A 24438-nucleotide genomic window follows, 5' to 3' on the forward strand; every position below is an offset into this window, starting at 1 on the left:
CTTGGCGAGCTTTCCCTCGATGTTCGCTAACCTTCTTGCAAGATTCATGCACACAATGCTATTGACGGTCAACAGACAAAGTGACAAGAAGGCGACCCAACAGCAAGTATAACTGGGGACTGTGTCAGCACGACAGAGGGCGATTCTTCCTTTCTCCGACATGGCTACAAGTTCTCCGGCCTCTCGATCTTGATAGTACATGTGCTCTCTCATGTAAGACGTGTACTTGTGTGTGCCCTGGTTGGTGTTTTGGTTAACAGAGGCGGTTACTGTAAACAGTAAAGCTACCGTGTAAAGTTACCAGTACCTTTTATGAGGTGTGACTGATACTTCTGTGGCTTTTTCATGGGTTGAACCTGAAAACAGTCAGGTCACGTCAACACTACTGTCGTACGAAAAGGCAGGTGGCATCTCTTCTGTTGTTATTGACAGAGCAGGTGAGGGAAAACTCGAAAATGCGTATGTGGATTGTTTTGATATTTGGTATGTGGGTAGGTGTTGATGACACTTCGAAATGATTAGATTTTGGGCCTCCTAACGGCTTGCTATGGTACTGCAGCAGAACTTCCGGTTTTGATATAGAATGTATGGTGTTTTGGACATGATATGAAGATGGTGAGTTGTAGATAGCTCTTGGGAGGGAGAGTTAATCGTGTAGGTTTGGACCCCCTAGCGTTTTTTTAGAACTACAGGGGCCTATTTGAAAGATAATGATTCAAGGGGTTGACAGATCGTCATGATTATTGGTATGTATATAGCTTTAGTGATGGTTTAAATAATCATATGCTAATTATGCAGGTTAAAGGGGAAGAGTTAGCAACCCCTCCCAGTAAAAATATACCCTGCTACTGAAACAGCAAGGAAACTTTCTGTCATATGTGCCACGACTAGGCACTACAAGAGCTGAACGAATTTATGAACGAATAAACGAACATAAACTGGAGGGTGAGGTAACATGGACAGCAAAAAATGCATCTTTACTTAAAAGATTTTACCAATGAAATGCAAATCATAGCAGACCATTGTATGGCCGTTCAAGTAAGTGTATTTTTCTACCTTGTCACCTTCAGAAACAGGGAGTTACTTAAAGGGTCAAAAGGAGAAGAGTGCTGAGCATTTCCATTGTCCGAACACTATACAAAAAAGCATTATTGTTGTAGCAAGAATCCAATATACATTTCAATGATAATTTGCGACAAAGGAGGCTCATTGTGGACCGTTATTCTTAAACTCAAAGTGGTTGTAACATCAATGACACAAAAAAGTATATTTCCAAATTACATTCAATCACAATAAGTTCAATTGACGTTTGCATGAAATATGCACCCTTCCGATGTTATTGAATATTGAATTTTACAAATCATACTTCCAGTCTTTTTATCCATACATCCAGGACCGGTACTCAAATTTCATTCTTTTAAAGTGAACATGGCAGCTGGTTCGGAACCTGCCACCACAGCTTGTGAAAAAATTCCCTTGAGAAGCAAAACGTGCATAATAATTCAGATTACATACAGCTTAAAGATGTTATATTACACATTACGTTTGCTTATCAAAATAATGTTTTTTGCAAACCGTCGTGCCAGGTTCCGAACCTGATGCCGTGTTCACTGTGATGTCACCCAGGGAATTTAATTCAATTACATGTACCCTGAGGCATGAATCGAGAACGGGACATACACAAAATGTATGATTTGTCACATTCAGTACAATCTGAAGGGTGTATATTTTGTACAAAATCTGTGTTCATTGAACAGTACGTATTATGGTGAAACGTAGTATCAGGAAATGTTTAATTTTGGTGTCCAAAAAAATGCAAAATGCAGTGCATGAGCATTAATCAATACCTACAAAAAAATCAAATCTTTAAAAATATGTAACAAAAAAACAGCCACTACAAATCAAACTGCAAACTTCTGCCATGGCAGTGGATTTCATGAAACTTCATGAATACAAAATCTACAGTCATCCACTTCTGTTAATGTTCTACATCTATTAGAGACAGCCACTTAATTAAATTAAGAATTATCTGCAACAATTTATCCTAACTAGCACGCTGCAAGGTAACACAACATTGGAGCACAGAAATGTTTAACAAGAATGAGTCTTCTAAATTCTAATACAGCTGTGAGGATTACACTTGAAGGAGATTGCAAGGCACATTTACAGTACTTAAAAATTCATAAAAGTTGCTATAACTGAAATATCAATTTACTGAGCTTCACACTTGTCCTTTAACATAACATTCCACACACATATGTTCTATAAGTGTTACGTGATATAATTACTTTTGTAACTATCTTGTTTAATGTCAAACTGTGTTAAAGATGTTTTTACTAATATCAGGACAAAGATATTGTGAAATGCAGTATTTTCTTTGGCACCAGGTATACGAACACCATGCAATTCGTCCTATTGTTCTTCTATACTGACTATAGCAACAAACATTGGAGCAATCTGGAAGAGGTCTCTTCAAATTATTATATATAAATAAATAGCAGTTCAGTAAGTACATGCAAGCCAAAGGAGACACTGTAAATGCATTTAAGTTTTGCGGTGATTTCGAAGTTCACAGTCGATCAGTTGTCGACAGAAGCAGGTTCTTGGGCGATGATGATTCCCTTTTCAAACATCAACATGGCCAGGTCAATCTGAAATTTCATTTAAAAAAAATAAACAATGGTGCAAATGTAGTGTCATAAGGATCTTAAGTTAGCTTTCTTAATTCAAGGCATACATATATATCATCATCATCATCATCATCATCATCATCATCAGTCGACGTGCTTTCGCTACGACGGGGTTATACCGCCCTTTTTACGGGGTGACATACCCTTTCATTGGCTGTCATACAAGACGGGGATTCCGAATGGAGGCCAGGCGAACTTCCGTCTTGTATCAGCCATACAGTGATTTACATCATTCAGCTGGACGGTAGAACTGGCGCAAATCACCGTATGGCTGATACAAGATGGAAGTTCGCCAGGCCTCCATCCGGGTGATTTGTATGGACATATATATACATATATACATATATACATTGCTACCTCTCTTCAGATATCTGAAAATCCACAGCTAAATTCAAAATTTCAAATATGTAATACAACAAAGGTTTTATCATTTTTTTGACACTTACATGTCAAGAATTGTTTACTAGTGTACAATAGTATATTTATGTTCAACCCTTCAAAGTGCAACCAATCAACAATTACAATATACATGTAGGTGCACAGCTTCAATTTTGGGTGCACAAAACTGTGTATGCATTATGCACCCAGTATTTTGAGCCCTGAAATGTGGATTTTACCTTGTCCTGTTGATGGTCCAATGGGAAGCTGTCTATAGTGACATACTCAGGGTAGGAGTGCATCAGGTACTCGATGGCTGGGGCAGCCTGCATGGACAATACAATAAGTTTAATTTATTCAATTTCAGACCCTATGTCCCATAAGTACCACGTACCTAACCAAGTACATACATGTATTACGTAAAAAAACCCAGAACAACAGAACAACTACAAGACAAGTACATTCTCTTATAACACTTTATCGTGGATTGTTCAAGATATGATGATAAACACACAAAACTGTTCACCATTATTTCTGTTTGTTCAGAAGAATTTCATACATTTCCATTAGATAGATAAATTCAGTTACATTCTAGTTACACAGTAACCCTTACTGTGTACAAATAGGTCAATATATCAAATAATGTCTAGACCTTAGATTAGAACCAGTGGTGCAAAAGATAAGTTGGACTCAACATGTTGATTTACTCATATCTATTCATATACATCTATGTATGGTTTAATTCATTTGTATCCACTTGACTGTTTGTATGTATAGAATCTGATGTTGAAGACCTGATGAAAGTCGCTGTACTTTTGTTGTGTCAGTAAAGATTGCCTATAATAGTTCTTGTAACATGCAAACATGGAGGTGGTCCCGCTCACCTCCGGCGGCACCTCGATGGGCTGTAGCTCCGCCCCGTGGTAGACTCTGCTGTTCTCCAGGATGTGGTACAGGAACACCTGCTCACCCTCCATCACAAGTCTGGGGAGTGGAGGAAAGTCACATTAACCAACTCACAATCACTTTACTCAAGATAATACTGTAAAAATTCATTTAATTTTGTGGGGACTTCATTTTACTGTAGGAGGGAAAAGACGGTTTTCACTGTGTTGTTCCCAGTTGAAACAATTTCAGTACAGTACAGTTATAATACATTGGTAAAGCATTTCAAGATAGACTGCAAACATTTCTACTTTCAAGATATACAGACTATCACAACAAAAAAAGATGTCATAACCCCATGAAGTATCAAGAGTTTTTGTGAATTTCTAGTTTATTCATTGTGAATTTCTTTCTGGGCAAGTTTAAAAAATGGACCCAGGCAAAGCCAACCTTTCCGTCTTGCGGGACCAACTTTGGTCCCGGGCAAAGCCAACTTCCCCATCCTTCTAGACTCTGGTTACATGTTCCACCTCACATCCTGTCACTCTACAATATTCTAATAACTACAAACACACACCAAGACAGACAAATACGTAGACTGAAAACAATACCTGTTTTCACCAGGTAAAAATTGCAAACAATAGATTATAAAGTATAGGAGTATAGAAATAAGTTTTACCTTGCTGCTCCCTTCCTGATTAGTTTGACTGGTGTGCTGGTCTTGAGGTCCACCGACCCGACCACTCGACCCTTCTCCAGTCTGGTTCTGCACCCATAGATACTGCAGGCTCTCTCCTCTACAGGGGGCAGACAAAGGAGAGACAAACTGTCAAAAGCAATTACTGTACCAAAAGATGTTGACATCTTTAACATACTAACAATAGCTTATCAAATGTTTTGATGCACCTATTTTGCCCTCCCTTTCACACTGTGGTCAATTCGATTAAACATAATCAAAAAATTGAAGATCTCATACCTCTGTGAAATTTTTTTTGTGAATCTCTTGTTTCATTTATTTTTGCGGATTTCTCGCTAATTTTGTCTACTATGCATTTTCCTGCCAGCTTCGGGGACCAACTTTAAATCCAGGTCAAGTCAACCTTCCAATCCTACCAGTCTCTGATTACACCTTCTTCCACCTCACATCGTTTCACTCTATAATATTCAAATAACTTTAGACACACATGAGGACAAACAAACACACAGACAGAAAACAATACCTCCATTTTCATGGAGGTAAAAACCCATATAACCTACACTTTATGACAAGTGGGAGACAGTTACACATAAACTCCACAACCTTCCAATCCTACCAGTCTCTGGTTATACCATCTATATAAGGCATCTTCCACCTCACATCCTGTCACTCTATGATATTCAAATATCTATGGACACAACCATGACAAACCAAAAACCCCTTAACCTACGTTTTGTGAAGACTGGTGGAAGGCAGTCGCGCATAAACTCCACAGCCTTCTGGTCGACGCCAGCGTCCACAGGCACATAGCTCACCAGGCGGGACAGCAGAGACTGTATGGTCCCCAGGAATGCCTTCCGCCTGGGGTCATCCTGTTGGGAATAGACCGATCCTGACTGTCAATCACAATTATCAGTCCAACCAATGACAACATGGTGATTAGCAGTTTGACCAATGAGAGATTGGCTGCATGTCTGTCAAATATAATGCATTTTTATGTGTTTATTTTGCATGTCTATGATTTGTCAGAGGTGGGCATGGCTATTGGATTGGTCTAGTGCAGCCAGGTCATATCAATCTTGCAGTACCGGTATAGTCAAATTTCACATAACAACCACTCAAGGGTAGAGGTACTCCCATAGCCTTTGTTGTAATCCACTATGTCTAAGGCACGGTATTGGAAGGGCTCAAACTAAAGATGGTGCTGATTTCAATGCCCTTCATCTTTTTCCAGTGCTACACTTTCATCTTTCAATAGTACTGCAGCACAGTTTTAGTAACAAAGTAAGTACTTGAGTGTAAGTCTATTTCGGCACGGTAGACTGAATCAGATGCTACAGTATTTTGGACCTGTACCTAAATGACATACAACTATTACCAACAGACCAGGAGGTGATCACAACTCACCATGTCTGCATTAGCCAGCCCCATGTAGTCCAGGTAGTCCCGAGGCAGAGCCTGCCTGAACTCTACATCCTCACTGAAGGCTGTGGCCAATGCAGCTGGCACAAGCTGGGAGGAGAAATATGGGACCAATATGATCAAAGTTTCAAAACAGTGAGGGATATATAATAATAATAATAATGGTTTATTGGTCAGAAATTAACCGTGCAATGGCAGCCAGTGCTGAATTTCTGCAGGGTTTACAATCATATAATACAGAACAGATACATATTTTCTCCACACTTGCACTTTTGTGGAACTGTCGCAAGGGTCTGGGCGGCTGCCATTCGGCGCCAGCAGGTGACCTCAATACGAGGGTTAAGTTTCTAACGTTGATGAAGATTAAACTTTAGCATTTAGCACTCTGAAGTAGCCCCTATTGGTTACAAAGTTAGGCAGCAGGGAGAAGATTAATTTTTAAGTCAACAACCCTAACAAGACCACCTTGCCATTATAGTTTCACATATCCATGAATATCCAGTCATGATTCAGGAATGTTTTCCATACCTTCTCCATGAGGTCTCCCATGTGTTCCTCTGACAGGTGGAGACGGTGATGTGTAGGGAGTGTGTGTCCGGTAAGGCGGAGGCCTGGTGGATGGTATACATACCTTCTCCATGAGATCTCCCCATGTGTTCCTCTGACAGGTGGAGACAGTGATGTGTAGGGAGTGAGTGTCCGGTAAGGCGGAGGCCTGGTGGATGGTATACATACCTTCTCCATGAGATCTCCCCATGTGTTCCTCTGACAGGTGGAGACAGTGATGTGTAGGGAGTGAGTGTCCGGTAAGGCGGAGGCCTGGTGGATGGTATACATACCTTCTCCATGAGGTCTCCCCATGTGTTCCTCTGACAGGTGGAGACAGTGATGTGTAGGGAGTGAGTGTCCGGTAAGGCGGAGGCCTGGTGGATGGTATACATACCTTCTCCATGAGGTCTCCCCATGTGTTCCTCTGACAGGTGGAGACTGTGATGTGTAGGGAGTGAGTGTCCGGTAAGGCGGAGGCCTGGTGGATGGTATACATACCTTCTCCATGAGGTCTCCCCATGTGTTCCTCTGACAGGTGGAGACAGTGATGTGTAGGGAGTGAGTGTCCAGTAAGGCGGGTCGCCTGGTGGATGGTATACATACCTTCTCCATGAGGTCTCCCCATGTGTTCCTCTGACAGGTGGAGACGGTGATGTGTAGGGAGTGAGTGTCCGGTAAGGCGGAGGCCTGGTGGATGGTATACATACCTTCTCCATGAGATCTCCCCATGTGTTCCTCTGACAGGTGGAGACTGTGATGTGTCACGGTGGTCAAATTCATGCTAAGAAACTCCCATGTCCAGCCGAATTCGAACGCTGTTCCACGATGTTCGAAATGACGTAATCGAATCCGAACGCACGTTCGATTCGGGGTCACCTGCGGTCATTAGAAGTCCTTACTGTAAATCTGCGCGGCCGGGCCCGTTTCCCCGCTTCAGGAAAAAAACTGCGTTTGTCGAAAATATTACCTGTTTTCTGAAGAGTATATCCATGCTGGCACTTTTGTTGTGGACATCCAACATGTAACGAAACAACTGGCGTCGTTTTTTGTGACATTGAATACTAGAAGGATTGTTTACGGCGTTGTTAATTACCCCCTCCCCCTATCCGTGCGGCATGACATGCGTTCCAACATCGTAAAGGTACGGCTACAAGAAACATCCACCTTACCTCATTAACGATTCAAAATGACCGTAACGGTTTTCCCGAGGTTTGTGTTTTTGGGATTTTTGAAAAATGTCCTTGATTTTGAATTATGGGCGATTGAGTGCGAAAAATGTAAAAAAAGGCCATTTTTTCACAGATTTGTCGATATTCATAATACTTAGAATTAGAAATTAAAAAATCCCCAAAACACAAAGTTTTGTTTTGTTCCTGGTCGACGAAAAATATGAAGATAAGAGATATTCATTGACATTTAAAGCCAGGCCTTTGCGATATGTGCCTGAAAAAACGGTCTCCCTAAAACCTGAAAATAATCGTGTTTGGGAGCAAAATATAGATAAATCAGTCATTCAGCGCAAAATGACGACATTCAAAGTTTGCAAAATCGCTAATTTCGTTTTATTTTTACAGAATCTTCCCGTCCCTACTATTTTGTTTATTTATAAATGTTTTGCCGTTAGCCAAAACGTTGCCCCGTGTAACCCGATACCTTGTCGAACGCGCGTAGCAACGGGAAAGAATATCCTAGTGACAGACCACCGTGTGTAGGGAGTGAGTGCCCGGTAAGGCGGAGGCCTGGTGGATGGTATACATACCTTCTCCATGAGGTCTCCCCATGTGTTCCTCTGACAGGTGGAGACAGTGATGTGTAGGGAGTGAGTGTCCGGTAAGGCGGAGGCCTGGTGGATGGTACCGCGGGGGAAGTACAGCAGGTCTCCTGGCTCCAGGGTAACATCCAGGATCGCCTCTCCTATCTCCTCCTGGCTAAAGTTACCTGTGCAGTAGCAAGAATGGATCTAATGTTACAAACTTAATATACATTATTCAACAAGTTCAATATGTCTATGCAACTATAAACCCCCTTCGTTTGTTTGTTCAAACCCTTGTAGTGTCTAGTGGCGCATACGAATATACTCAAACTTTTATATTCACTGGTAAGTTCTGACACAACAGTGCAAGTGATCCCAGTATGTAAATTGTAAGGTCTTTACACCAAGTCACTTGACTTATTGCCCAGTTTAGGGATGTGTACTTAAACTGATATTCAGGTTCAGGTCCAGATTCGAATTACTGAGTTTAGGTTTTTTTTTACCTGAACCTTAACGTTTTCATGAGCCTGGATTCAGTTCAGCGTTTAGGCATGCATCCCTAGACTGCAGCCCCAACAGAGATGTCTCAACCTGGATTGAACCAGGGTCTCCCAGTTAGCAACTAAGTGGAACCAGGAGTACAACTTTTTGTTGCTACCAGTTGAGCTACAGGTACATCCCTAAAACCCCTTCAGTATATTTGTTTTGTACATAGTTCAACATTTATAAAATCTTAAGAAAATATCAAGATTATTGCAACGCCTCCCTGTAAAAATATACCCTGCTACTGAAACAACAAGGAAACTTGCTACCCATGTGTAACTACATTGTAGGTACTATAACTAGGGTCTGAATGAAGGAATGAAAGAACAAACTATTGGCATATTTCAGGATTAAGCACACATATTAAAGTGTGATTCAACCTACCACTAGAAAATCTTGGTAGTTTTTCACCCTCATTCCTGTGTCAAAGAGAGAGAAATATCATCATCATCATCATAAATATGTACACATACAAATTGTATACTATATGGCTTACCATAACACATTTGAAAGAAAATACAGTCAAAACAGAATGATGACAGAAGGATGGAGCCTTCATACAGTTAAAACTATCCAAGAAGACCACTCAGGGTACCGATACAATCTGGTCTACATATGTGGACAGGTGGTCATTATAGACAGGATTGTTAATGCTTGTGTCAATGAGGAAAATCATCTAAGGGACTACCAAAAAGTGTACACATTGGCCAGGTGGTCTTTGTGTAGAGGTGGTCACTTGTACAGGTTTGACTATAGAAAAGAATGAGACAGTATGAGATGGTACGTACCTAGGGCTGTAGAGTTTCCAGTGTTTCTTGCCCTCCAGTTGGAGCACAAAAGCTTCAATGTCGTCATAGTGGGGAGCGAACCCCTGGGTGCCTGGTGGGGTTAGGTAACTGTGTGGATAAAACACACTCAGATAAATCACATTCATGTCTAATAATGGAAGTACAGTACAAGTCTGGGTATCTGATAAAGTCTGGGTCAAAAAATAAAAGTACCACCTACTATAATAAAATCATATGATTCAACACTTGATTAGGTTTGACATGAACAATTCAACGATGGTTCAGGAATCATTGAAATGACCAACATTATTGTTTATTAGTTTATTGTTTATTAGTTGTGGTTAGGCCAAGTTGATTTGATTATATGGATGACATCCTTTGGGAACCCCAAAACTGATGAAGGCTTGCAAAACAAAAGGGTTGGGGAAAAAAAGTTGCCTTCATAATAGGAAGGTTGAACAAAATGACTAACCACACAGAGTATGGTATACCAAACAATAGATTCTTCATTTTTGTTCCTTCACATCAGATTCTTTTTCTTTGGAATTAACTTAAGCATTGTACGACATTAGCATCCGTTTTATTTATTTTTTTATTTTACACCATATCTTTTCTCTTTTGCACTGCTTTGTACAATTTACAGTATGGTCGAAAACTTTTTTGGGGGAAACTTGATGCATCGTATATCATCCATATAAATGAATCGATATGGCCGTATTAAAAATGACAGAACAGCGAAGCATACTTACATGTTAGCACCGACCATACTGCTGAAGTACTCCTGTAGGGCAGAACACAGTCTCCAGACTCCATGGGAGTAGGTCTGGGGGTTCAGTAGCCTCACAGAACAGCCATTCTACAACAAGGAGTCAAAACATCTCTTAAAGGCACCCAGAGCATTTTATGAGGCTTGAAACTCGAATTAGAAATACTCTAATTTCTAGTCATTCCTACACATAATAAGTTTCCATAACACTATACCATTACATATCGACATTAAAAGAGCAAAGATACGATGTCATTGTGTGGTGAGAACTGATAGAAAATCTATGCCCTAATAGACTGATCCTGACTGCCCATCCCAATTAGCAGTTTGACCAATGAGAGAGTGACTGCATGTCCGCCAAATATTTGCATTTTTATGGTTTGATTTTGCATTTCTACGTTTTGATGGAGGTGGGCGGGGCTATGGTATCGGTCTACACTAGGCGCGTGAAACTAAAAGATCACAATGTAGCTTATTTTTGCGCTGCTTTTGAGCACTTTTGATAAGAAATATATGCAAATGTGGTAAACAGAGGCATTAAATGTCAATTTCATAAAGATTACAGCAACTAGAATATTTCCAGTTTTCAAGCCTCATAAAATGCTCTGGGTGCCTTTAACAAAATAACAACTAAGATTAAACAGATATTGAGAGTGATAAAACGTGATTTGATCAAGTCTAGAATATGCTGCAATAGTACAAATGTATGGATTGATAACAAATCTTTTCAACTTTTGTGCGTTTTCTTGCGCTTTACAATAGTCATCAGACTTTTACATCTAATTTAGTTGCTCACCAGCAATTGCCGTCTACTGGAAATAATGCTTTACCTGGTAGTAGTCCCACACAACAGCGGGGTAGGCTCGCCCAGGGGGATTGTGGGTCTCCCTCTGCCCGCCTTCGTACGTGGTAACATCCAGGTTCCTCCCAAACTGGACGTCATTCTGAAATAGAGGAATGTAGATTGTCTTGGCACATTCGTATTCTGTATACAAGAAACAGGATAGCACCATGACAGAAAAAAGAGAATAATCTTTTTTCATAAGCTCACGACTCAGTTGTGCAGCACTGCCCCATTGTCTTGCCATGTAAGAAGTAAGCTTAAGCCCCCCTCTCACTGGACCCGCGACGCGTTGGCGACCTCGCTGCGACCGAGCGATTTGACACCGAATATCATTGATGAAAAACAAATCTTTTTACGCTTTGTGTGATTTGTTGTCTTTTTAGTCATACTTGTACGTTTTGCATGGTATTCCCATTGTAAAGTCAAGGCTAACTCAAATTCAATCTAGGACACAGCGAGGTCGCCAACACGTCGTGGGTCCAGTGAGAGGGGGGCTTAAGTAATAGCCCTTTTCACAAACTGAGGGCAGTCTTGGGACGGTCGTGCATACAGTATGTTGTATTAAACTCACCTGTTACGGAAATACTGTCTTAGAAGTTAGATCCTTATTGGTGGATGGCTCTTTGAAAATTTTACGGTATCAAAACTGTACGACAACCTATGACAAATGCGACTGCGCAGTAGTACATGTACGTACTTCGTGTAAAATCTTGGTCAGGTCTTCTGTGGTAAACCAGCCGTCATTGTAGGACTCCAGGTGTCTCTTTACCAGCAATGGTTTCTTCTCCCACAGTTCACTGCAGTACAAACATGCAACACAAACCACTGTAAATTCGTTAATTTTTGCAGGGACTTAATTTCATGGTAGAAGGGTAAAAGAAGTTTTTGTGGTTCAAGTTCACAGTTGAAACAATTCTGAACAACAGTAGAGATGCAAACAATCATATTCAAGGTGTCAGGATTTCATGGTAAGAGTTCACCACAAAAAAAATGATGATAAAACCACCACAAATCTTTAAACATTTACAGAGTAGGTACGTCATTTCTTCAATGTGCCTTTTGGAAAATAAAGGGATGCTACATTGGAAATCAATACATCTACATGTTACTGTAAATGCACTTAAGTTTGCATGGTTTTTATTTCGTGCTAAGGCGAAAATGGAGTGTTTGCGGTGGTTTAAAGTTTGCGGCAGCGCTATAGTCACATACTGCTACAGTATTGGATAAAATGTTCGCGTAGTTTTGAGTTCGCGGTGAAACGGTTGCCGCAAAAACTGCTAACTTAAAACCACTGCGAACATTTCTGCATTTACAGTATGTGTAAAAAGAATCGCTACTTCTTGCATGTCATAAATATATCTTATATGCTTATGAGAGAATAAAGAAAAATATCAAAAACTGACCTGAAGAATTTTTCCTTCTTGACAGGATGGATGAGCCATTCAAACATCTTCACAGCCTCCACAGTGCTGTCCTCCACCTCCCCCACATCCACAGTCTTAGCAGGAGACTGGACACTCTTAGCTGTGTCTGATCTAACCCTCTGCAGTTAGAAAAAACAAAATTAACACTGGAAATCTAACATTTGCAAGCAAATACATAATGTTACCATCACAGCATCACTGTTTGAGGAGAGCCACACTTTGAGGGTGTTAAAAAACCAACCGCACTTATCGAAAAAAGTAGGTGTCCATCCCTGTGGGAGTGGATCAAATAAATCTGTGCTTTACGCCATGAGGCAGGCTACTGGGTATGAAAAACACGATCAAGCCTGACAAACAGTATTGTTCATTCTCACTAAAACACATTCATTTTCTGATATATATGGTGACCAGCCCACCCAGGTCTGTCCTGCCACTTGCTACATAATGTAACCAAACACCACAGGGTGTCTGGTACTTTACCAGTAACCATGGTGACAGCCATTCGGTCCAGGTTATTGACCTTATCTGTATGGAATTTGATGCTATAAGTTGAGCTACAGGGACATCCCCTGTGACATAGTATATTTTGGGATGAATTCAATAACGAAAGAATAACAACTACAAATGTATCTACACAGGGATGCTGACATCACCTTAACTGGTGTCTTGTCATCGCTGTCTTCAAGACCAGGTGGTTTCCTCTTCTGTGGTTGCTGCGTTGCTAATCTTTCATGGAACTTCTGTCCAGGTTTCACATTCTGACTACTTTTTATGTTACTCTTGATGTTTCTCTTTCCTGTTGATAAAGCAACAATGTGATGAATGTAATAAGTACAGTAGGTGAAATTATCAAAATCAAAGTGTAAAAATAAAGATTTTTTTTCTCTCCGTATAACTTCACAATACCAATCAGGCAAATTTTGACATTTCTTTCATTGATCAAGCACCAACTTTGACAGCAGGCTATTAGGAGTAGGCTATTACTCCAAAGAGCCCATTGGGGAAGCTAGGTTAAGACTTAAGACCCCCCCCCCCCAATTTTTCAATGCCATATCTATAAATCCTAGCTAAAAGCCTGTTTGACATTGACAGCCTTATGTTCCAATGCCCCTTTGTTCCAACACCGCTAGGGGGTTAGGGTTATGGGGGTGTCGGAACATTGTAATGTCGGAACACGGGTGTAACCACTTTGACACATCGTACCAACACTGTTCTCCTCTGGACTTCCTCCTGTGCGTTGTGGTTCTTGTAACATTGCTGCTGGGCTTGTCTTCATCTTGTAGCCCTTCAGCTTCACCCCGTCCTCCCCCTGTACAGTGTTCTGTGAGACAGGCATGTCCCTGTGTGCAGCCGCCGGTTGGTGGGATCCCGACTTTCCCTTTAGGGCGTGCTTGATCTTCCGAGTGGACTTCCTCAGGCTGAGACGTCTCATCTTTGAAGGTGTCTTAGGTGTCTTTGTCGTACCTGTCTGTTGAACAGTGGGTCCTTTCACCTGGGAACAAATAAGTCAAGAATAATGTAACATTGATACTACAAACTTTGACTACTGTTCATCCTGGGTGTATAGAGTGAGTTACAATTCATGTGACTTATATGAAATATATGTAACAGCTGAACTTTTTTAATCAAATGTCAAATATAAAAATCTTTACTAGTGCCATTCTTTTAAGATACGAATACGAAACTGTTAAGCTAGAACTGTTTGAATAGTTCGATTAATTGTCATGAGTACAACTCAGTTGAAAACATTAATGTCAAGGAAAAAAGGACATATCATAAATCTATTATACTTCGGCCATGCTGACTTGATTATAAGGCTGACATTCCTGTGGGCATCAATTTTCGTCCGTTTCTATAAAAAAAATGAGCAAAGCTGCAATTGCAAAATGAGCAAATCTATGGCATAAATTGCAAAAATATTGGGAAACGGATAATGTCATACAATTCATCTTTCCCCATCGTAGAAACATACTTATTTCGTCACTAAAACACTCCTTGCACAAATTGTATTTCGAAGTTTTCCAAAGTCTTCCAAGAAAATGTGAAAGAACCTTTTCATGCATTTGTAAAAACTTCCTTCAACCACTTAGATTTTATAATGAAGGCAACTTTTTCTGCCAAACTATCTTTCATTTTCGCACGCTTGCATCAAGTTTGCAGTGACCATCGGATGTCATATTTATAATCAAATCAGTATGGTCTTCTAAAAGTACGGATACCAAACAAAGAACGTGTAACAGTCTTGCCCCCCTCCCCCCACACACATGTGTACAGACGACACGCGTTGAAGACTATCATGTCTACCTTAGACTTGACGAATGCCCCGAACGCCGACTGTCTCTTTGCGGGGATGTTCTGTGACATTTTTGGTCAGACGGACAAACAACGCAAATCATAAAAGACCATAAAACGTCCCTGTACGAAATCTGGTCGTCTGTGCCGCCAAAAAACAACTGACCTTTTTTGTAACCTTTGACCTAATATTTATCTTGTTTTTCATCAAAAACCTCTATATTTAAGAACTTTTTACGTATAATTAACCCTTAAAATTAATGAAGGTATGATAAGAATTTATCAATGTACAAAAGTTTCGAAATAGATATATTATTTAATATTTATTTTATTATCCCGTGGTGCAGTTCGCAGAGCAGAGGTCAAGAAAATGGCGGAAAATATTTCGTTGCTGCTGGAGATGTGACGCCAATTTTTTGTTTTCGGGCGTATTTCAAGGTTTCGCCTTCCACGAAGCATCAGTTTCGCGTAAGTTGGTGTGTATGGCATATATTTATACTAATGCAAGTTGGTATTTATTCAACGTCGCAAGGAAATTCACCCAAACTTTGTCAAAACTCACTGTGTCTAGTTAATAGACCCCTTTCCAAATACCGCGGCCATTTTGAATCCAGGGCGAGCGCACGTGATTCGAGCGCGGGAAAAGTCAACACCCGGTAAGTCCACAAGCCAGCGGTAAGGCGTCCCCAATAGAAACCAGCGTTGAGTCATCTTCGGCGGCGAGATGTTCTCCTCCTCGGTGAAATCCATCGATATATTTGCATGGCACAAGTAGATGATATTGTTGTGGAGACTTGGACTCGATATCGGCCAGTAAAATTGTGAATTTCTGCTACTTTTCCATAGTTTCTGCCGGGATGTTGAACGCGCGCTACAGTGATAGAATGCTAATATGTTTACACCGCGTGCTTGTAATTTCCCTAATAATGTTAGCTAAAGTCGAGAAAAATCCCAAAAAACATACACTTTTCGGATCATTTTAGCTTCGTTTAGGTATGAATATAACTCTTGAGCCTTTTGGCTGTCGTGACAATGCCAACATAATCTTGAAATTACGTTAGTTTGAGGGAGGGTCGTGTTTTCTGTGCAGCGTTACATCGACTTCGCTCAGCAATATTTGACATTTCCGCTGAATGCAATCCCGGCCCACACACAAAAAAAACGTGAAAATATAGGCCTAGGCTTGAGTTCAATGTCTTTAAATATGGCAGCATTCCGGCGGCTTTTTGACGATCTTTTTGGATCTATTTAGGCTTGAGGACTCCAAGTACGTGAGTGAAGGTGTGTTTTCCATTCTATCTGACGTTTCTTTAAATCATTTTGCGCGGCAATATTTCATATATCTGTTGGCCGGATGGAACCTAAAAAACGTTAAATAATATTGACTTGAGGACTGAAGGACCTCCGGCCGATATTTTTCCTTTTGTTGTGGGGTTTCATCCTGTGGAAATCTAAAATATTTCCGCAAAAAGTAATGTAATGAAACGCTACAAAGAAAACACGCCCCCTGCTTCACTCACGAACTTCATCAAGCTAATCTTGGCACTGAAATATCGTCAAAGTGAAAGGAGCCACCGAAGTTCCGTCAAATTTTTATACTCGCAAAGCCCTCAAGCCTATATTTTCACGCTTCTGTAATATCATCCGACGGAAATAAAGATATTACGGCGCAAAGTGAAAACACTCCATCTTCACTCACGTACTTTAGGTTTTGATATTTCAGAAAACTCGTCAAAAGAAGCCGCCGAAATTCTGCTAAATTCCCCCCAAAAATTACCTTTAGCTCGAGCCTACATTTTCAGGTCTTTTTTTGTGGGATTGCATTCAGCGGAAATGTCAAATATCGCTTGCGGAGCGATGTAACAAGAGAGAAAGGAAAAGCTAGACAGAAAGAAAGAAAGGCTAGACAGAAACACGACCCCCTCTCAACGCGCGTTTTCCCAGGGGAAGTCACAACCGGTAAAATTTTGTATATTTCTATCTAATTAGCTATAAGGATTCCAGCCCGAAAAGTGTATGCTTTACGGGGTTTTTCTCGACTTGTGAGTGAACCGGCCAACAGATATATGAAATATTGCCGCGCAAAATGATTTAAAGAAACGTCAGATAGAATGGAAAACACAACTTCACTCACGTACTTGGAGTCCTCAAGCCTAAATTCTTGGCATCCAAAAAGATCGTCAAAAAGCCGCCGGAATGCTGCCAAATTTGTACCCAAAAGGACATTGAACTCAAGTCTATATTTTCACGTCTTTTTTTTGTGGGATTGCATTCAACGGAAATGTCAAATATTGCTGAGCGAAGTCGATGTAACGCTGCACAGAAAACACGACCCTCCCTCAAACTAACGTAATTTCAAGATTATGTTGGCATTGTCACGACAGCCAAAAGGCTCAAGAGTTATATTCATACCTAAACGAAGCTAAATGATCCGAAAAGTGTATGTTTTGTGGGATTTTTCTCGACTTTAGCTAACATTATTAGGGAAATTACAAGCACGCGGTGTAAACATATTAGCATTCTATCACTGTAGCGCGCGTTCAACATCCCGGCAGAAACTATGGAAAAGTAGCAGAAATTCACAATTTTACTGGCCGATATCGAGTCCAAGTCTCCACAACAATATCATCTACTTGTGCCATGCAAATATATCGATGGATTTCACCGAGGAGGAGAACATCTCGCCGCCGAAGATGACTCAACGCTGGTTTCTATTGGGGACGCCTTACCGCTGGCTTGTGGACTTACCGGGTGTTGACTTTTCCCGCGCTCAAATCACGTGCGCTCGCCCTGGATTCAAAATGGCCGCGGTATTTGGAAAGGGGTCTATTAAGTATAATATATGGTTTCAAGATTTTTCCCCCCCAGGACGATTCCCCCCCTGGGGGGGAAACGTCTTGGTGAAGACGATTCCCCCCCAGGTCGATTGCCCCCCAGTCGTTTCCCCCCCAGGTCGTTTCCCCCCCAGTCGTTTCCCCCCCAGGTCGATTCCCCCCCAGTCGTTTCCCCCCCAGGTCGATTCCCCCCCAGTCGTTTCCCCCCCAGGTCGATTGCCCCCCAGTCGTTTCCCCCCCAGGTCGATTGCCCCCCAGTCGTTTCCCCCCCAGGTCGATTGCCCCCCAGTCGTTTCCCCCCCAGGTCGATTGCCCCCCAGTCGTTTCCCCCCCAGGTCGATTGCCCCCCAGTCGTTTCCCCCCCAGGTCGATTGCCCCCCAGTCGTTTCCCCCCCAGGTCGTTTCCCCCCCAGTCGTTTCCCCCCCAGGTCGATTGCCCCCCAGTCGTTTCCCCCCCAGGTCGATTGCCCCCCAGTCGTTTCCCCCCCAGGTCGTTTCCCCCCCAGTCGTTTCCCCCCCAGGTCGATTGCCCCCCAGTCGTTTCCCCCCCAGGTCGTTTCCCCCCCAGTCGTTTCCCCCCCAGGTCGATTGCCCCCCAGTCGTTTCCCCCCCAGGTCGATTGCCCCCCAGTCGTTTCCCCCCCAGGTCGATTGCCCCCCAGTCGTTTCCCCCCCAGGTCGATTGCCCCCCAGTCGTTTCCCCCCCGGGTCGATTGCCCCCCAGTCGTTTCCCCCCCAGGTCGATTGCCCCCCAGTCGTTTCCCCCCCAGGTCGATTGCCCCCCAGTCGTTTCCCCCCGTCTAGCTGTAAACCAGGTTACGTTTACCAAGTGACTATCACGTTAGATTCTAAATATACTAGATGCACAATTTACTTTCACATTATTCTATAAGTACTGTATAACGTTCTAAACTTTACGAGTTTAGCTGCGTGCCGCTAAACTCCCCTGTGCTAGCGGGCGGTGCGGCGATTTCCAAGTCCTCACGCCCGTCACGACCAAGCCCACTGCGCCTACCGTTACTCAGAAATGTCGGGCGATCCCAAATTATGATTGCCCTCAGTTATAGGATTAGAAATATATATAGATTTAAATCATTGTTTAACAGACGTAACATTTTGGTGATTTCTATGCGTTTCCTAACTAACTAAAAAGGAGATTTAATGGAGCAGTAAACTTTGCTTATTCGTTCACAAACCCGACCGGAATTGTATGCTGTTTGACTAGCTACGCACTAGTACATTAATTCCGACTGCCTCATCTTTATATATAGACAGTACTGTCAGAAATAAAATAAAAATGCTTACTATCAGATTACTATACGCTGAAAAATGACACGAAACTGCTAGCTATGCTGTAAGTTTCTAATCCTGTAAATCATTGTGACATTCATGGGACTACAGCGGGCGGAGTGGGCCTGGTCAGGCGCCGCTGGCGGACTTGACAATCGCCGGCGCCGGCTTGCACAGTCGGGTTATGATGGCGCGTAGCTCAGCACCTGCTCGAAAAGTATATATAACGTTATATATGATATAATGTTACTGATTTTATCCAGCATAAAGGTGTGTATATTCGGTGTATGTAGATGGTGCATTTTAGCAATCGTAGCGACTACCATTAGTCAGGTACAGACAGGGGGGGAAACGACTGAGGGGGAATTGACCTGGGGGGGAAACGACTGGGGGGGAATCGACCTGGGGGGGAAACGACTGGGGGGGAATCGACCTGGGGGGGAAATGTCTTCAACAGGGGGGGAAATGTCTAGGGGGGGAAACGTCCTGGGGGGGAAAAGACCTGATACCATAATATATTTATTTGGCATCAGAGGGATCGAGTTCTGATATTTTAAAAATCATACTTTTTCAACGGAGCTTTGCTCATTGATTAAATCAGCTTGCAAGTCCAAAGCATTTGTGTTTAAGAAGGTTTGCTTTTACTACATTACAAGATCATCGATCTCTGATCATATGATGATAAAATTAACGTGTATCAATTGTTGTTGTTGTCTAATATTAATTATGCTGATGTTCTGACATGTTTCAAGAAGTTGAATGACTTTTAGTTTTATTCATGCTCAACATGTTTTTTCACGTGCAAATTTTTCATGGGTAGAAAAACTGTTCCCCATTGTGAATTCGTTATCACATCGGTTCCAAGTTTGAGTAGTAATGCAGAAATGTTCACAGGGGTTTAATTTTCGCGGTGAACCCTTCGAATTCAGCGCAAACTTACTTTTTGCCCACCTATGACTGCAGTAGCGCTATTGATGTTTCAAACACAAACATAAAACCACCAAGAACACTCCATTTTCTCCCCACTGCAAAGTAAAAACCATGCAAACTTAAATGCGTTTACAGTATTGTCTTGTTTCTTTGTGCTGTAACATTAAAGATGTCTATAGCTTACTGCATGCTGATCCTATTCCCAATAATGAATTTTGAGCCGTGTCTTTCTTGACAGGATTTTGAGATAAATTACAATTATTACATACTATACCATACACCCTGTAAAACATCTTCTGATTGCACTTTTGCATCTGTTCGTAGTGTACTAGCTAGTAGTTTGACAATTTCATTTTATGTCATTCTAAACAGAGATATGACAAACTAAAGGTCAGCTATGGACATCACTAGAGGCAGTCTAGAGAGCATCACTAAGCCGGCGCGATCCGGTCGGTCCCGTCCCGACAGCAGGGTGTCCCTGAGCAGCGCCTCCTCCAGGAGGAGTTACACTGGAACATCCCTGGGCTCGCTGGAAATACTCACACCAGAACCACCACTGCTTCAGGTATCACATATCACTGTGAATTTTTTATACACATCATGTAAACATATTTTGTCAGATCTAGACCTGGGCCGAGATAACGTTCAATTACAGGTGTTCTGGACCGGTCCATATTTTAAGGTATTGTTCGGGCTTCTATCGAATGCACAGGCTTATACGGAACGATTGAAAATTTGGATACCGCATTTGGACTTTGGAATTGATGTTGTTACAATTTTAGTTCGAGGACACCAAATTTTTCAACTTCTGGCGCAATTCGCATTGATTCATTGAAATATGTGTTTTCTCGGGCGGGTATGACATGAATGAAATACATGTACAACACAATGTATTCCACATCATCCTTAGTCTCAGCCCTCTCATGGATATATGAGAAGTTCATTTGCTGTGTTGACTTGGACTGATATCTATTTCGTAACATACTTTTGCACTTGGATAACAAAATTCTTTGTACACAACCAAGAGTTTTATTCACACCGACGTTTCGGTGACCGTCTGTCACCTTCCTCAGGGCGATTCTTACTGGTTCGCTTTGTTGTGAACCAGTTTACAAAAAAATAAGACACATGGTTGTGTACAAAAAATTTGCTATCCAGTGACTTGCCAACCCAATGATGAAACTATTCACAGATAGTGCTGCGTACCTAAACCTCGGACCTGATCCGGACTGGACCTAATATTAAGGTTCAAGTCCAAAAAAACCTAAACGTCTGGAAACAAGTCCAGACTTGAAAAAAAAATCTCTCGCTTATAGTTATACTCTCCTTTTTGTTTTAAACCAACTTAAACCTTCCTTAGATCGTGAAATTTGCACTGAAAAATATGAAAACATTGCTGTTTTTTGTGTTTATAACTGAACTTTTGTGTTTACTACTGAATGTATATAATCTCGCATATGTAGTTTTCAAATTGCATATGCAACTTTACACGTAACAGGAAAAAAGTATTTTTAGCACTTTTATATTTATAAGTCTGGACCTGAACCTGAACCTTTGGATCTAAATCTGGACCTGAACCTGAACTTGGGGTTAGGTATACAATACTATTCACAGATGCTTTTTTACTCTCTTGCTCTCAGTATGAGGAAGAGGACATAGAACTAGAAGAGTACCTGTCCTCGGGTGACTCTGCCAGTGAGAGTGGAGAGGAGAGCTCCAGGTACCGACTGTCCAGTGAGCTGTCCGACGTGCCCCAGTACGACCGCAGCGACGCCCTCAGGCTGGGGAGACAGATGGAGGAGGCCTACAAGGCAGGGGTGGAGGCTGCACAGAAGTCCATCGCAGCCAGCCAGCTCATTCCAATAGGTCAATATCTTTTATTTACATGTTACTGTCCATACTAAAAAACAAGTGCTGCCAAGAGGTTGGATGTTTTAACACTACATACAACAAGATTTAAAAACAGAATTAGAGTCCATCTTGCACCAGATATAGATATATGAATTTGGCAGTGCCCATCACTAAACCACTGGACAACCCACACTACTACAGTGGTTTAGTGCCAAATTCATATACATCATCTGCCAAGAGGTTGGGAGATTGACCCTTGGTTGTTTTCGCTCACCCGACTTGCATGCTACTTAGGAGGGGATGGTCCACTGTTCATTGTACTAAATGTCAAAAAGAGCAAGGTACAATGAACCTTTAAATACTGTACATAGCATCTGTTTTCTCTGTCATGACCAGTGCACGAATATTTCTTCAGTGAGCTTAACTGTTTTGAAATCACGTTCACCTCCGTTTCAATAGCCCCTGGGCCACAAAATTTTGTGCAATCGCTACAGCAGGGGGCTGGTCCACTGGTGGTGGTATGTGTCCAACTACCATACTCAAGAACAAGTGCTCTTGTTAATGGTAATACATGTAGTAACAATGAGATGAACTACATGTATGTGCAAGATATTCAGAAGCATTATTCAAGAAATAATCAAAATGAAATGAACCTTTGTTGTTAACTTCCAAATATGAGTTTATTGCCCTCAAATTGAGTTTATTGTTTGTATGTTTCAGGGAGGGAGATGGGAACTCCTGATGACGATGACGATGTTTCTCTTAATGAAAGTGGGACGGACTCTCCACTGCCCATCACTGATGGACAGACTGAAGGGGAGGGCGGGGGAGATGAGGACATTGAGGTAATGACTACCAATATCATATTACTAGTCTTAGCCAGTCCAGCGGGCTACATCTCTATCAAATGAATGCCTCTGGACCAAGAAGCCGTGTTCTAATCCCGTCTGTGTCGCTCACACAACATGCACGCTACTAGAAAGGGTTGATGTCATCAGATCACGGTCACAGGATGTTAATCAAAAGGCAAAATATAACAGCTGCTCTCTTCTTGACTTACCTCCAGACTCCCCCCCCCCCCCCCCCCCCCTCACAACACACACATTGTATCCTGTGCTTGGCATCTTCCCCCATATCCTGCTCTATGTTTCTGGGGAGGGAGATCCCGGGTTTACGTTACTATAAAGTTTCAGCGCAATCGCAAGTCTTAGGAATTAAGTCAATTAATTGTATCAACAACAACAACAAAAACGGAGATTATGTTGTGGGTGGGAATACATGTGGAATTGAATTCTTGTTTCCACAATATGTAGGACCCAAAGCTGCGAGCAGCCATTAAGAAGATGGAGAAACTTGACCGCATCTTGGCCAAGAAAATGTTAAGGGAGAAAGAAGTCAAGAGACAGCGGATGGACCTCTTTAAAAGGTAATGTCCTGTCTTCGACTGCTGAGAATATGTTGTAATTATCATTGCTAATTTTAGTAAGTTGAGAGCTATGATTTAAACAGGACTCAAAATATTGTATTGGATTCCTATGCACTTTTGCTGATAACTCTGATACTTGAAGACCATTTCTTTTTTTTCTGACTTATGCGTGTATCGTTTGTTGTTCCCCATGTGTCAGGTTGAAAGACGAGATGGGTGATATCAAGCCTGAGGGACGGGATGAACAGAAGGAAGTGTCACACAACACCATGAAGTTCCTCGCTCTCGCACCTCCCGACAGTCACAACCAAGGTCAGGGGCACTACCTAACATCATTCCGACTTGAGTCAGTGTAGTTTGCATAGTCCAGTGGTTAACGGCCCTGCTTCTGGAACTAGAAGCCGTGAGTTTGATTCTGGCTGTGTCGCTCACCCGACATGCAGGCAACTGGAAAGGGTCGCAGTCCTTAGAATGGGGTGTTAAACTGTGGTCCGCTGTTCATTGTGCTTGTTGAAAAGAGCTATGGTAATATTTCCCTGGTACAGTGAACCTGTAAATACTGTACATAGCGTCTGTCTCCTCTGTCACAACCAGTAGAAGAATAGCTCTTAAGTGAGCTAAACTGGATCGATATCACTTTCACGTTCACTCTCATTAACAAGTGTATTGTATTGATGATGTTGATTTTTTGTTGACAGTTGTTTATGAGGAGAGCCCAGAGTTTGTGCCAGTGTTCCAGACCCAGACAGAGGAGGATGGGCGCAGTACTGCCTCCAGTAAGACTGGGAGTCACGCCACCACAGACAGGTCTACCATCAGGGGCACATCAGGCTAGTTCATAACACTTTCTTACCTTTGCCAAGATAGAATACGACATGGGATATTCCGTTTCACCCGAGGTACCAGCTCGACCGTGGGTAGGATCGCTGGTAGGCCGGAGAGCGATCCAACCCGCGGGAGGGCTGGGACTGAGGGTGATGCGGAATACACCATGTTGTATTTTATTTATGTCATACCAACCCGAAAAAACATGAATTTCAATGCGAAATGTGCCTGAAGTTGAAAGAGTTTTGTGTC

At 42.0% G+C, this 24438-nt stretch overlaps 2 protein-coding genes across 3 annotated transcripts in view; one reads left to right on the forward strand and one right to left on the reverse strand.

Moving 5' to 3' along the window:
* Positions 1–1047: 1047 nt before the first annotated feature.
* On the reverse strand, positions 1048–15203 carry LOC136432186 (bifunctional lysine-specific demethylase and histidyl-hydroxylase NO66). The gene is made up of 16 exons (XM_066423229.1): positions 15044–15203; positions 13943–14231; positions 13393–13535; positions 12719–12858; positions 12013–12112; positions 11302–11415; positions 10455–10561; positions 9706–9813; positions 9302–9336; positions 8381–8559; positions 6058–6162; positions 5381–5522; positions 4633–4750; positions 3953–4052; positions 3308–3394; positions 1048–2651 (listed from the first exon to the last, which is right to left on the reverse strand). Exons 1-16 carry the CDS (start codon positions 15101–15103, stop codon positions 2580–2582), a joined length of 1899 nt encoding a protein of 632 aa, XP_066279326.1. The 5' UTR covers positions 15104–15203; the 3' UTR covers positions 1048–2579.
* Positions 15204–15380: 177 nt separating this feature from the next.
* LOC136432187 (fibrous sheath-interacting protein 1-like) overlaps positions 15381–24438 on the forward strand; it is a 41536-nt gene continuing 32478 nt past the window's right edge. The window contains exons 1-7 of one of the 2 annotated variants that reach the window (XM_066423232.1): positions 15381–15507; positions 20457–20649; positions 21725–21950; positions 22656–22780; positions 23249–23361; positions 23561–23673; positions 24060–24191. In XM_066423232.1, coding sequence (XP_066279329.1) covers positions 20482–20649; positions 21725–21950; positions 22656–22780; positions 23249–23361; positions 23561–23673; positions 24060–24191 — 877 coding nt within the window. In that variant the 5' untranslated portion in view covers positions 15381–15507; positions 20457–20481. The remainder of the gene's footprint in view (positions 15508–20456; positions 20650–21724; positions 21951–22655; positions 22781–23248; positions 23362–23560; positions 23674–24059; positions 24192–24438) is intronic. The other variant, XM_066423231.1, reaches the window with a different exon arrangement.

The sequence above is a fragment of the Branchiostoma lanceolatum genome, chromosome 4, assembly GCF_035083965.1.
Source record: "Branchiostoma lanceolatum isolate klBraLanc5 chromosome 4, klBraLanc5.hap2, whole genome shotgun sequence".
NCBI lineage: Eukaryota > Metazoa > Chordata > Leptocardii > Amphioxiformes > Branchiostomatidae > Branchiostoma > Branchiostoma lanceolatum.

Bases quoted from the DNA above. Each gene is read 5' to 3' on its own strand.
- LOC136432186 (XM_066423229.1), bottom strand. From the start codon at position 15,103: ATGTCACAGAACATCCCCGCAAAGAGACAGTCGGCGTTCGGGGCATTC. The intron at 12,859-13,392 runs GTGATGTCAGCA...TTCTAACTGCAG, and splicing joins ATGACAAGACACCAGTTAAG to AGGGTTAGATCAGACACAGC. The intron at 3,395-3,952 runs GTGAGCGGGACC...TTGTCCATGCAG, and splicing joins CCATCGAGGTGCCGCCGGAG to GCTGCCCCAGCCATCGAGTA.